Source organism: Protopterus annectens, chromosome 7.part0 (assembly GCF_019279795.1).
Source record: "Protopterus annectens isolate FY-2018-M chromosome 7.part0, PAN1.0, whole genome shotgun sequence".
Taxonomy (NCBI): Eukaryota; Metazoa; Chordata; order Ceratodontiformes; family Protopteridae; genus Protopterus; species Protopterus annectens.
In genome coordinates, this window is record NC_056739.1 from 977,055,815 (window position 1) to 977,069,341 (window position 13,527).

At 40.6% G+C, this 13,527-nt stretch overlaps 1 protein-coding gene across 2 annotated transcripts in view; it reads right to left on the reverse strand.

Annotated features, from left to right (window-relative positions):
* HCN4 (hyperpolarization activated cyclic nucleotide gated potassium channel 4) overlaps positions 1-13,527 on the reverse strand; it is a 2,820,592-nt gene that overhangs the window by 1,350,890 nt on the left and 1,456,175 nt on the right. For both annotated transcript variants that reach the window (XM_044077556.1, XM_044077558.1), the window contains exon 3: positions 12,761-12,922. In XM_044077556.1, the coding sequence (XP_043933491.1) occupies positions 12,761-12,922 (162 nt within the window). The remainder of the gene's footprint in view (positions 1-12,760; positions 12,923-13,527) is intronic.

The following is a 13,527-nucleotide window of genomic DNA, read 5'->3' on the forward strand; positions in this document are numbered from 1 at the left end:
AGTTGGCAGTGTATGTGTTTTTGTAAGATCTTTGACAGAAGAGAGAGAAGTGCAGTGGGGCGGTAGCTGGAGAAGTCTGTGGCAAGTCCACCTTTGTGAAGTGGTATAATATGTGCTGTTTTCCAGATAATGGGTACATAGTTTTCTGTGCTAGATCTATTTATGAGTATTGAGGTGGGGTATGCCAGGACGAGATCTGTACTGATCCCCGAACGACAACATCACCAAATCACTATCGGCCGGGCATACTTACATGAAAGTGCTTTTCACCGAAGAAGCACTTTCATGTAAGTATGCCTGTTGCGGAGATCGTACTATGGTGCGGATAAGGGAATATTCCCTTTTCCTCACTGTAGTGTGATCTCGGAGTGGGAATATTAAAGTAGGGGGGTGTGCCCCCCCCCCTGCATAAAAGTAGATTTATTGGGGTTTTTTTTGTTTTTTTTAACACACTTTAACGAAAGTGCTTTTTCGGTGAAAGCGCTTTCGTTAAAGTGTGTTCAATGATTGTGGATTCGGACTATTGAACTTTCATTCAATAGTCCTAGATCCGCCAGGACATCTACAGCTAATTTGAGGTATTTGGGTGGGAGTTTGTCAGCAGCTGGTGCAGTGATTTTCAGCTTCTGAAGATAATTTTTGATAGCTGAGGTAGGTACTTGGTGGAAAGAAAAGAAAGGGGGATTGTGAATATTGGTGGGGGATTGAGAGTTGGGAGTGTGGATTAGATTCTAGTAGAGAGAGGACATATTATATGAAGAGTGTTTTGAATCAGGCAGCTATGAAGTCCTTGTCATTGTCTGTGGTAGTATACAGGAACATTCCTGTCCAAGGAAAAGAAAAGATAACTGTTTCCAGGCATTTTTGCATGGAGTCCTGGAACAGAATCTTGCCAGCTGACTGTTCAGAGAGAAGGCAAGTAGGTCTACTTGAGGTACTCTCTGTATAAGGATCAAATTTTGGAAGACATCCTGAACTAGTTTCTATTCATGAGGGTCTGCCCTTTTCCTGCTTAGCTTGTCTGCCACACAGTTTTGCTGTTACAGGATGTAAAATGCCTTCAGAGTGAGATTGTTCTGTGAAGCTATATCCTAAGCTAACATGGCTAGACTGCAAAGAGAGTACAACCTGATTCCTCCTTGCATGTTGATGTACCCCATGACTATTGCACTGTCTATAACAACTTGAAGAGGTCCAAGGGACCCAAGATGACTCAAGAGAATTGAGTGATTTGACCAGGGCAAGCATCTCTTTTATATTTATGTGCTTGTATACGTCCATGGTGTCCCACACATCTTGCACTTTTATCCTTCCTGGGACTACTCCCCAAGCAAAGTCTGAGGCATCTGTGGTGACTGACTGCTTTGGAACATGTAGGGAGAATGGGATACCCGAATTTAAGGATATTTGCTGTCTCAACCAAGTTATTCCTCTTCTCACAAACCTCAGCACTGGGATTTGAAAAGACAAAGGATGTTGTTGCTGTGACCAAATAGACTTCTAATACCACTATATCTTTCTCATGTGCAGTCTTGCCAGGAGTATCATGGGAATCATAGATGCCATAAGACCCAAAATTCTGAGGTATTTCCTCGAAGTGACCAAAGTCTGAGTGGAAAACCTTAGAAATAAATCTAGATGTAGATTTATTTTTTTCCTGTGGGAGAAAAGCTCTTTGAACTAATGTCTAGCTGACACTCCAAAGTCAAAAAAGAGTTTTGAATGTTCTCTTAGAATCCTAGATTGTGTAAGAGATCTCTCACCCAAGTGAGAGATTCCTGACAATTTGAAATAGACTCTGCAAAGATAAGCAAGTCATCTAAATATGGAAAAATGTGGATACCCTGTAGTCTTCAATGAGCTATAACCCTGAGTTAGACCCTTTGTGAGCACTCTCGGTGCAGTGGATAGTGCAAAGGGTAAGGCAGAGATCTGATAATGTGATCCAGACACACAAAACTTTATGAAATGCCTGAAGTCTGGATGAATAGGAATGTGATAAGTATCTTTTAAATCGAGTGTTACCAGGAAACTAAACAAGGAAGAGGAGACAGACAAAACATTCCTCATACTTTCCCAATTAGTCAGAACAAACTTTAACATATGAGCCTGATAACTGAAAATCCTGAAAATCAAAGTTGCAGAAGCATACACTTCTTCCTATATTTATCAATAATCTTTCCATCCTCATCAGAAAGAGTAGGATTGGAATTAACCAAATGTTTAGCAGCAGCAGGATTTACTAAAGCTGTAACTGCTGGGTCAAGTTTGGGAAGAGTGTACACAAACTTAAAAGAGTGTGGAACTTTATACAACCTATTTGCCTTTTTAGGGTCAGTTGTCTGACTATCAGGAAAACTGCAGGCAATAACACATACATCCTGCAAAACTGATGCACCAGGAGGAATAGGTGAAGGTTCTGGAACTTTCTTTCTGTAACAGTTCATAATACTTTATGAGGGACTGAGAAACCTCAGTTTTCTCCCACTAAAAACATTGAACTATTCTGGAAATAGTCTCAGAGAAAGAGAACCCCACAGAGAGAATCAGAAACTGACCTCACCTCTGAGTCTGAATCAGAAATCGGAGGAGAAAACCCTGAATTAGTCCCTTCATTTTCATGTCCAGGTTCAGAATCTTAAATCTCTTCAGGAAAAGCAGTATCCCACTTTCTTTAACCAGCAGGATCAATGGCATGAATTAAACCAGAGCCAGTAAACTACTCCTAAGGAAATTGGAGGAGGAATAGATATATGTTTTTGACAGGAAAATGGGGCCAACATGGTTATTAATGGCAGGAGCAGCTTCCCTAGGGATGGTTACAACATTCTGACAAAATAGGGAAGCCTTCCCTTTTCCATCTCCCAGAACCAACAACAGTGGCTCACCTCAGCTCACTGAGGGAACCCCAAAAGCTGCAGAGGATGTGGCTAACGTCTGGTCCATAGTGGCTGTAGGTGCTACACCAGAGAGATCCAGGATAAAACATGAGTGGTCTGAAGTATAACTATGGTCACAGCAAAGTCAGCCACCAGTGTCTGAGACAAATTGTTAGCCTGCTGTAGTGGCAACTGCTGTTTTCTTAACTTATTTTTTTGGCTGGAAGAAGGACTAACCATGGGACTGACAGTTTATTCCATGATCAAGCCGAAAATGGTGCCTCTTTCCTGGGGAAAACAAGCAGCAAAAACTGGTAAAGCTTAAACATCTTTAAAAGTCACTTTTTCACATATAAAGCACAATAAAATCACTGTAAAAAGCACTTTAAAGCACTTTCCCAACCTCAAAAAGTAAAATAAACACAATTTCTCCACAGGAAAAAAAAATGTTTTTCAATGACTTTAATCAACTTTTAAACTGACAAGAAAAAAGAGCGCTCCCATTTAAAAGTACAGTACAATCTCATGACATTCAGTTAAAACACAAACTCCTAGCTTTAAAATAACTGTCCTGAACAGGAAAATGTTATTCAACAAATAAGTTTTTTTTTTTTTAAACAGAAGTTTTTTTCCCCATAAGGAACTTATCTGCCCAGCAACAGAACAGCACAAGCCAATCATTGAGCCTCGAAATCCTCAGAGGAGCGTACTTTTTAGCAGTAGTAAAGCTCTGAAGGATTTGGCATGTGGAAAGTGCTCTGAAGCTTTGGAAGCTGTCTGGCTGTTATTTCCTATGCAGGATATAACCCACATAAGACTACTGCGGCAGTGATCAATATAATTTATTTATTTATTTATTTATTTTATTTTACATTTGTTAACCAGGATAGTCCATCTGGGTATAAACCTATTTTCAGTGGAGTCCCAGGGAGAAAAGCTGCAGATGTACAAGTTACAGAAGCATTAATAATGCTTCAATAATGAAATTTCAAAATGCTTCAGTCACTAATGAACATCTTCACTTTCCCTCCCTATATCTAAAATCACAATCACTCCCCAAATTCCACTCCCCATCCCTAACCCTAAAGTCTGGATTGCTCCTTAAATCTAAAATGCTCCTGCTTCTCTGCAGTCAAACTCCCCTCCTGCTCCCTAACCCTAAAACTTACCTCTCACAACATAAGCTTAAAGTTCCACTCCCACTCTGTAAAACCTGTGAAACCGTAATGTAGACCCCTCTCATTCCCTCCCTCCCTACAGCTGCTGCACTTACCTCACTTGAACTGGAATAATGTGTTAGTGTAAGGTACTGCAGCAGCTTGCCTGAACTCATACTCGAGTTCAAGTATGAATGATTGACAGCTTATACATGCTACAAGATACTTGCTGGCTTCAAGAAAATGGTGTTCGAGTGCTTGGCACTTGTTGTAGAACCATATAAAAGTCTACTCATTTCTCTAAAAATCCTGGCTTAAACTGACAACCAGTGTTAAGAGGAAAGCCTTGATGCAGCATAAAAGCAATGAAGGGAGACTGCTAGAGGAATGAAAGAGCAAATTCATGTAAAATGCTGAACTTGCTTCGGGCTGCATTCACAAAGCTAATCATGCAGACCTTAACTGTTTAGCTGGATTTATTAAGCTCATTAAGATCCAGTCAGAAACAAGCATGAAAACAAAAGGAAGAAAAACACACAGAACAAAGCCCATCTCTCCACATTTTTCACAAACCTTTAGAGGAAAAGGTTTATTGTGAGGTTCCAACAACCATTAGCCTAATGGTGTTGACAAAAATGGTCATTGTTAGCACAGTCTGTTTTCCAAATGGAACTCCTTGGTTTTAGAAGTGCCTGAAAGCAAAACAGAAGCATGGATGGCATTTGATGCATCTTTTTCCCCAGGATAGTTGCTTATAGTTCTGAGCAACTAAGCTAACAAATACTTATGTGGGGAAAGCTTGCACCTCAGATTGCCTTGAACCTCATACACAATTTTCAAAGGGGTGACAGATGGTTACCAAAGATTTAGATTACTAACTGTGGCAAAACTATGGACAATAAGTATCAACTAGAAGAAAGTGCAGAAATAAATATTAAGTCCATGTTTGGCAACATGGTTCAGAGGATTAAAGCCATGAATCACTAATAATGTACAGAGCTAATGCCCTAGGGAATTCCCCAGTTGGTGCTTCCTCAACCAGAGTTCAGCCAAAAAAAAAAAGTCTTCCAGACTTCAGAAGCAAACCATTTAATTTGAACTGCAACTGATCAAATAACTACCATTATTGCTTGCAGTTAAAAGGACATATTGACGCTAACATGCAGAGATCACAACAATGACCTGCAGGGAATTTTTGTACAGTGCTGACCATGCCCATTAACAGGTTGTACACATAGTGGTCACCCTAAACCCCCTGCCATAGTTGGAAATCTATGAGTCTTAGGAAGTCAATGAAACAACTCTACCATAGTTGGAAATCTATGAGTCTTAGGAAGTCAATTAAACAAACAGTGATCCTAAGTTACCCAAGGGGGAAGAAAAGAGTAACTAATCACTTTACCTGGTTAATAAATTAATAAAATAATGACAAACCATTTTCAATTAATATAATTTAAAAAACTGTGTCACTGTATCGGGTATTCTTAAATTTGTAGCATTTCCTTTTTAACTTCCCATCAAATTGCAAATATATTTCACATATCTCACATTTCTGAGTTAGGAAATTTTAAGGCCAACTATGCGAATGGTTTAAAAATTATTCTGTGATAGCTTTTTTGCGAGTTCATCCTTATACCTCTACATCCATGGGGTGTTGGCCCTTGCATTACTTAATGAAGTATTCTCACTTCTGAGTTGTGACAACTCGAGCTGAGAACCATCACCTTGTACTTTTCGAATTTCATGTCTAATTTCTCTCCTTCAGGATTCTGAGATACAGGCACCAGTATATTTCACCTACATTGGAAGTACAGCCATTTTATAAATGAGATCAGTATTTGTGATAGTTGTTAAATGTATTTTACAACAGAGTGCTAAATGGTGCTGAACTTGGTGTGATACAGGCTGGGTACATCCATTAGCGTGAAGCTTGCCACTCACTTTGAAGTCTAGCAAATCTAAACTCTTGCTTCCTGATGTATTTAACAGATTGCGATCATAAGCCATGGTTTCACATTCATGGACTAACCAAACTAATCATGGATTAATCCAGTTTTACTCATAGCTGATTGTAGAATATTACTACATTTTGCAATGTACAGTTACTACAGCACCTAAAGTAGTACAATGAATGTACAACTTGTGCCATATATTGTTTTATATAATGTAGGACACAAGGATTAATGTTGACAACATAGGATCATAGCCCAGAATCCCTTATAAGCCTCGCCAATAAATTAGCCCACGTTCCTACAAGTCAGCACCTGAAAGCATATCCAGATTAAAGTAGAAACTACTATAATAAAAACTAAGCACTATGCAGCAACGTTATAAACTAAAACTTGAGCAAGCCGTAAGCTAAAATCATTAACAAAGCATTTATTCCAGAAATATGACAGCCCAAAAATGAATTCACATATGGAATATCTTAATGGAAATGTGCATATAGAAGAAAAGAACATTCAACTAAATAAGCAAATTTCTACTTAAAACTTGAAAATTCTTGATACAACAGAAGCTGTCAGATAGTGAAGAAAGCAAAACAGAGAATAACCTGTCAGCAATATTACATTTACTTAAGTAGGACTGTGAGCATTTCAGAATGCACATATTATACCACTTAAAAAAAGAAAGCAATATTTTTTCTGTTTTCACTTTTGTGTATACCCATTTTTAAATTCTTTCTGTCATAATTAATGAAAAGATGTTTTACAAAATAAACAGTTTGTGGAAACCCAAAATTAAACTAAAGAAAGCTAAATAAAAATGGAAGAAGGGAAAACTCCCCATTTCCAGGGCAACAGCATCCTTTGTAGAAAAGCACTTTTGATATTCATTGAAAAATGACTTCAGCAGTCTGTCTTCCATGATTTCTCTACTAGCAAAATGTGTTTCTAAGAAAATGGTTGTTCTATTAAAACCATTTCTTTCCCAAATGCTTTATTTCACATACCTTTACATTCTCCAGCAACTGTTACCTTCATTAGTTAAGCATTGCAAGAGTTTTAAATTTCCATTTTATTCCACTTTAACATTTATCATGAAAGATAATTCTATTCGCCCACTTGCTCTTCCTTAGATTTCCGGATAACATTCCTCGCTTAGAACACTGCTGTTAGAATAAGATGCATCAAAAGGAAATTAAACTTTTACTTGCCATGTACCCAGATAAAAAAAGTACAGTTTTGTACCTACCATAAATGTAGATGTTCGAAGATCCACATTGCTGCAGTCCTTACATATGGGTAGTCCGCTGTCCTCGGTCGGCCCGAATACCAAAGTATTAGGCTGGCGTCGGACAGGGTCGCTCAGATCTGACACCATAGCCAGTCAGGGTATAAAAGCCATGACCGGCGTCATATCCTCAGTCTTTTCTTGCCCCAGATGTCAGAAGGCCCTAAAAAAGGCCACAGCCCAAAACAGGATGCCTCCCAAAACATGCCTAACAACAACCATCACCCAAACCATATAACCATGCCAAACTACAGAGGGGAAGGAGGAGGGGACTGCAGCAATGTGGATCTTGAACATCTACATTTATGGTAGGTACAAAACTGTACTATGTTCTTCATCTCACATTGCTGCAGTCCTTACATATGGGTAGAATCCCAAAGCAGAGGTAAAGGGAGGATGGCAAAATCATAAAGCATTAGGGGCTAAAATGCCCTGTAATATTGCAGTGGCAAATCCAGCCCTAGACTTAGAATAAAGAGGAAGGTGGTAATGCTTGGAAAAGTGTGTACTGAACTCCAAGTGGCTGCTTCCAAAATATCTTTGTAGCTACCCCTTAGAAAGGCAGTAGAAGTGGCAGTAGCTCTAGTGGAATGAGGTCTGATTCCAGCGGAATCTCCTTACCATGATGGGAATAACAGAAAGAAATACAAAACCCAATCCATTTAGAAATAGTTTGTTTTGAAACAGGTTTTCCTGAGAACCCAAAGCAAAAGAAACAAACAACTGCTGAGACTGCCTGAACCCCTTGGTTCTGCTCAAATAATAACGTAACTGCCTGTGAATATCCAAAGTATGCAAAATCTTCTCCCCTTTATTTTGGGTTTGCATAAAAAGTAGGCAAATGAATAGTTTGGTTCAAGGCCACACTAGAAACCACTTTAGGCATAAAGGAAGGATTAGTACGCAAAGATACCCTATCCTTATGAAAAATCAGGAAAAGTTCCACTGCCATAAGGGCCTGTAATTCAGAAACCCTTCTTGCAGAGGTAATGGCCAACAAAAAAGCAGTCTTCCATGATAAATACTTTAACTAGTAGCTGCAGGCTCAAAAGGTTGTAGAGTAAGCTTTTCCAACACAAAATTGAGATCCCAAGCAGGAGTAGGAGCTCTTCGTGGGGGTCTTATGTTCTTTGCCCCTCTAAGAAATTGCTTAAACAAAGGATGGGAAAATAAAGGAGGGTCACAGTCATAGTGAGCAGAAATGGCTGCAGCATGAACCTTTATCGAGGAGAAAGACAAACCCTTGTCCAATAACTCAGTAAGATATTGAAGAGAAACACTTAAATCAGGCTTGGAAACATCAAAGTCCTTGGCTTTGCTCCAAAGAAAAATCTCCTCCATTTATCAGCGTAAACTTTCCTTGTACTAGGCCTTCTGGCCTCCAAAATAACATTCAAAACTTGTTGTGGAAGCTGAGACCCTCCAGGGTCTAAAACAGAATATGCCAGGCTGTGAGATGCAGAGACTGAAGCTTGACATTGAGGAAGTGATTGCCCTCCTGAGACAAAGATCACGGAATCAAAGGCAGAGGCCATGGAGGCTCCACCAAACTCCTCAGTAGTGGGTACCAGTGCTGTCGAGGCCAATCCGGCTATCAGAATCATGGATGGCTTGTCTATTCTGGCCTTCAGGAGTACCTTGGGAATGAGAGGCAGAGGTGGAAAGGCATAGACATGAAGATTGCTCCAACTGAATGATAGAGCATCCACCTTCCAAGCTGTGAGATGAAACATTTTTGTGCAAAACTTTGGCAACTGGTAATTTAGTGGAGAAGCGAACAGATCTATGTCTGGAGTCCCCCATAACACCGTCAACTTTTGAAACACATGAGGATCCAGTTTCCACTCGTGAGGATCCACAATTTGTCTGCTCAACACATCCGCTAAGGAGTTCTGTGCTCCTGGTAGAAACCTTGCCTGAAGATTGAGGTGTAAACTGAGAGCAGTCTCCCACAAAATCATCGCTTGCCTGCAAAGAGGTGCGAATGGGTTCCCCTTGCTTGTTGATGTACCACATGACAGTAGTGTTGTCTGTTTGAATCAACACCTGTCCTGGGTGAAGTAAATCCTTGAAAGCCATCAATGCAAATTGGACTGCTAACATCTCCTTCAAGTTGATATGCAAATGTTGAAGTCTGACAGGCCACGTGTCTTGCACCCATTTTCCATTGAGGTGTGCTCCCCAAGCCTTGTCCGAGGCATCTGTCGTTAGAATCTGACTCGCCTCTGGTCGGGTCACAGAGAGTCCCTTGTTTAGGTGACATTCCTGAGCCCACCACAAAAACTCTTTCTGAATGCAAGGTATTATCTGAATGACAGTGTCTAGATCTTGGCAGTGTTGTGTCCATACATTTTTGAGATACCATTGAAGCTTCCTCATATGCAGTTTGGCATTGGGAAGCACCAGAATACAAGATGCCATGAACCTCAAGGCTTGAAGGACTGTCCTTGCAGTCAGCCTGGACTGTAGAGACATTTGATAGAAATAAAGAGAAAGGCTTCTTTGTTTGTCCGGGGTCAAAAAGGCCATCTGGGAAGCTGTATTCAGTCTCACACCCAGAAAGCACATGTCCTGAGAGGGTACTAGACTGGACTTTGTTTCGTTCACAGAATACCCTAGGCATCTTAACACTACCATCACATACTGTAGATGATGCAGAAGTTCGTCTTTGTGTTGTGCAATAATCAGGCAAACGTCCAAATAAGGATAAATCTGTATTCCTTTTAACCTGAAAAAGGCTATCACTGGAGCCAGAACCTTTGTGAACACTCTGGGTGCAGTAGATAAGCCAAAGGGCAATGCAGAGAACTGATAATGTAAATTTCCAGCCGAAAACGCAGGTACCTCCTGCAACTGGGCCTGATAGGAACATGAAGATAAGCCTCTTTGAGATCCAGAGTTACCATCCAGTGATCTTTTCCCAACAGAGGTAAAAGCTGTTGTAACGTCAGCATTTTGAACTTTGGAATGTCCAGATAAGTGTTGCGGATAGATAAATCAAAATTGGTCTCCATGTGTTCCCTTTCTTTGGTACTAGAAACAGGCGAGAATAAAATCCTAGTCCCACTTCTGACAGAGGAACTGGCTGTATAGCTCCTATTTGGAGAAGTAAAGAAATCTGCTTGTGAGCCTCTATCCTTTGCCGAGGAGGAACGTCTGGCATGCCTTTGAAAGGAGGCAATGTATGGAAATAGAACTTGTAGCCTCGGTTTATAATGTCCAATACCCATTTGTCCTGGGTGACTAAAAGCCAGTTTTGCTTGAAGAGTGCTAATTTTCCTCCCAAAGGAGCTGCCAGGGAAAAAAAATCTGGCAGCTGAAAATGCAGGTCATTGGGCCTGTTTACGAAAGGACTGGCCCCTGCCCTCACCTGCAGATTGTGCAGGTGAACTCCAAGTTCTAGGCCTGAATGTACTGTGAGCTCTGCCCCTGCCACGCCTAGATCTACCCCTAGACTGAAAATCAGAAGAAGGGTAGGTCCACCCCTTAGTAGGCCAATTTCTACTAAACTTTGGAGGTTGCACCTGCAAAAAATCTTTAACAGTCTGCATAGACTTAGCCTTGTCTTCCATTTTCTTCAAAACCGACTCCACAGGGGACCAAACAAAACTTCAGACTGTAAAGGGGCATCCAGAATTCTAGTTTTAACATGCTCGGACAAATTCTGATCCTTAAGCCAGGCGTGCCTACGAAGAACTGATCCAGTGGCAGCCACCCTAGAAGAGGCCTGTACAGCATCAAAACCACACTGCAAAGAATGCTTACCCACCTGTTCAGAGACATGTACTAAATCCTGCAATTCTTTACACTCTATGCCCTCTGCCAAAGCATCCACTTTAGATTTTAGCTGAGAAAGGAGGAAATTCTGATACTCCAACATATGAAACTGGCAATTTAAAGCCCTCATAGCTAAAGTAGAAGAGGTATACACCTTCTTACCCCATCTATCCAAAGCTCTAGCTTCCTTATCTAGAGGAACCGGATTCTTTACAACAGAAGCTCTAACACCCTTAGGCCCCTGACTAACAGTTTCTGGGTCCGCCCTAGGACTCTTATACAGATATTTATGAGCCTCAGGCACCCTGTAATACCTGTCCGGTTTAACTGGTGCAGGAGGCAAAGAATCTGGATTAAGGGAAGCCTCGAGAAAACATCTTGAACAACATCCAAAACAGGAGGTATAGCCAAGGGTCTATGCTGTGGTAAAACAAGAATTCCCTAAGCCTCTTTCGTGAATCAGAGAAATCCTGTCCTTCCCACTTAAAATGCTCCCTCATGGAATGCAGAGTTTCTGAAAACGAAAAATCCTCTGGAGGAGAAGCAGAAGGAGTGGAATCCTCTGCATCAGAATCCGAATAAGGGGGAAAATCTTGAATATCTTCAGCAGAAGAGTCTGAGTCGTCTGAGGCCTGATCCAAACTTTCCAACTCTAGCTACACCCTGGGCCTCTTATCAGGAGGGGGCATAGAACCTCTAATTAAAGTAATCAAATCTTCTGCCATTTTAAGCATGTGCTTTTTAGGCACAGACCCTGAAGTACCTGGAGGGACACCAGAGGAAAGCAAAACAGACCTGCCCTTAGAAGAAGCCTTAGAAATAGTAGCCGAAGGCCTAACCACCTTAGGCATAGAAGGGAGAACAGTAACCTGAGAGGCCCCTTCAGCTTGACCTGACTCCTGTGAGGCCACATCCTGCAAAAGCAAAGTTTCCCCCTGAGACTCAACAGAAACTTCAGGCGGATCCACCTGCACCACTGTAGCTTCTGCAGGACCGAAGCGTCGGACGAATCAACCTGTCTAGGTTTCAAGGATTTGTCTTTGCGCTTCTTGGCGTCGGAGGATCTGGGCATATTATAATTACACGCTTACCAAAGACTAATCTAGCACAATCTAACCTTCTTTTTTTGCTTATTAAACCTAGCACAAAACCGACACCCGACTACGTGGTGGTCGGTCCCAAACAAGGAATGCAAAGAGAGTGATAATCCCTCGCGGTATCTGTTTCCCACAAGAAATACAATTATTCACTTTTTCTGACATCCGGAATTAAACAAAAATATTCCCCAACGGGGTACTTAGCCCAACTTGGTTTCAGTCTGAAACTCAGAATACGAAAATTTCAGAACGCCGAACGGCACTTGCAACGCTGCTTCTGCATCGGACCATGCGGCAAAAAAGACTGAGGATATGACGTCGGTCATGCGCTTTTATACCCTGACGCTATGATGTCAGATCTGAGCCATGACCGGCCAGCCTAATACTTTGGTATTCGGGCCGACCGAGGACAGCGGACTACCCATATGTAAGGACTGCAGCAATGTGAGATGAAGAACATCTGCAATTAGGATTTTTTTGGTGAAAGTGTTGCGTATTGAATTGCATAAGAACTCCTGCAAAAGAAAACATTTCTAGAATAGTCTGCTTATGCAAATTACCAAAACTACGTACTCACCTATTATTTTATTATGTCACTGACAAAATATTAACTTACCACCATGTGATTTAGTGATACCCAGCAATCTTCAGGAAAATCTTGTAACATGGGAACAAGGAACTGCAAACACCCATCCCAGTGACACAACAGCAGCATCATGCCAATAAGGTTCACAATTCTCACCACTGCACTGGCCAGATCATACGTCATATGGAAGATCTAAAACAAACAAAGGCAGCATGGATTTAGAATACAATTCACAGACAGCAGCTAATGCCTGCTGAAAAGAAGTATCGTCATCAGTTCAGTCATTCTCTCCCTGCTGGAAATTGCATACTCTAGAACTTTAAGATAAAACAGATAAAAGAATAATACAGCAAGGACCTAAAATAGAAAAATATCACAAAACTTGATGTAAAAGCCATATCAAGCACAAATCAAATGTTTTGTTTCATACAAATTCACCAAACAATCTTCCAAAACCTTTGATCGGTAATAAGAAATTTGACTTCTTGGGTGAAGACAATGGTATATACTTTTGCAAAATAAATACATAAACAGACACATTTATTTACTTACTTTTATATTTATTGTGTCAAGATGTGCTCATATTAAAATTTAAAAAGGTCCTGCTTTTCTGCTTTTATTAGATTTCAAATTTTGTTAAACATTTTTCAAGAATAACATCTTGGTTTAATATTCTCTGTCATTTCAGAATTTTTTCAGTATTGAAAAGATATGATGTCCAGAATGCAGTGGGATACTTGGAAGAGGGTAGGTGCATTCTGGAAGCCTATGTACAGTTCTAAAAATCATTAGCTATA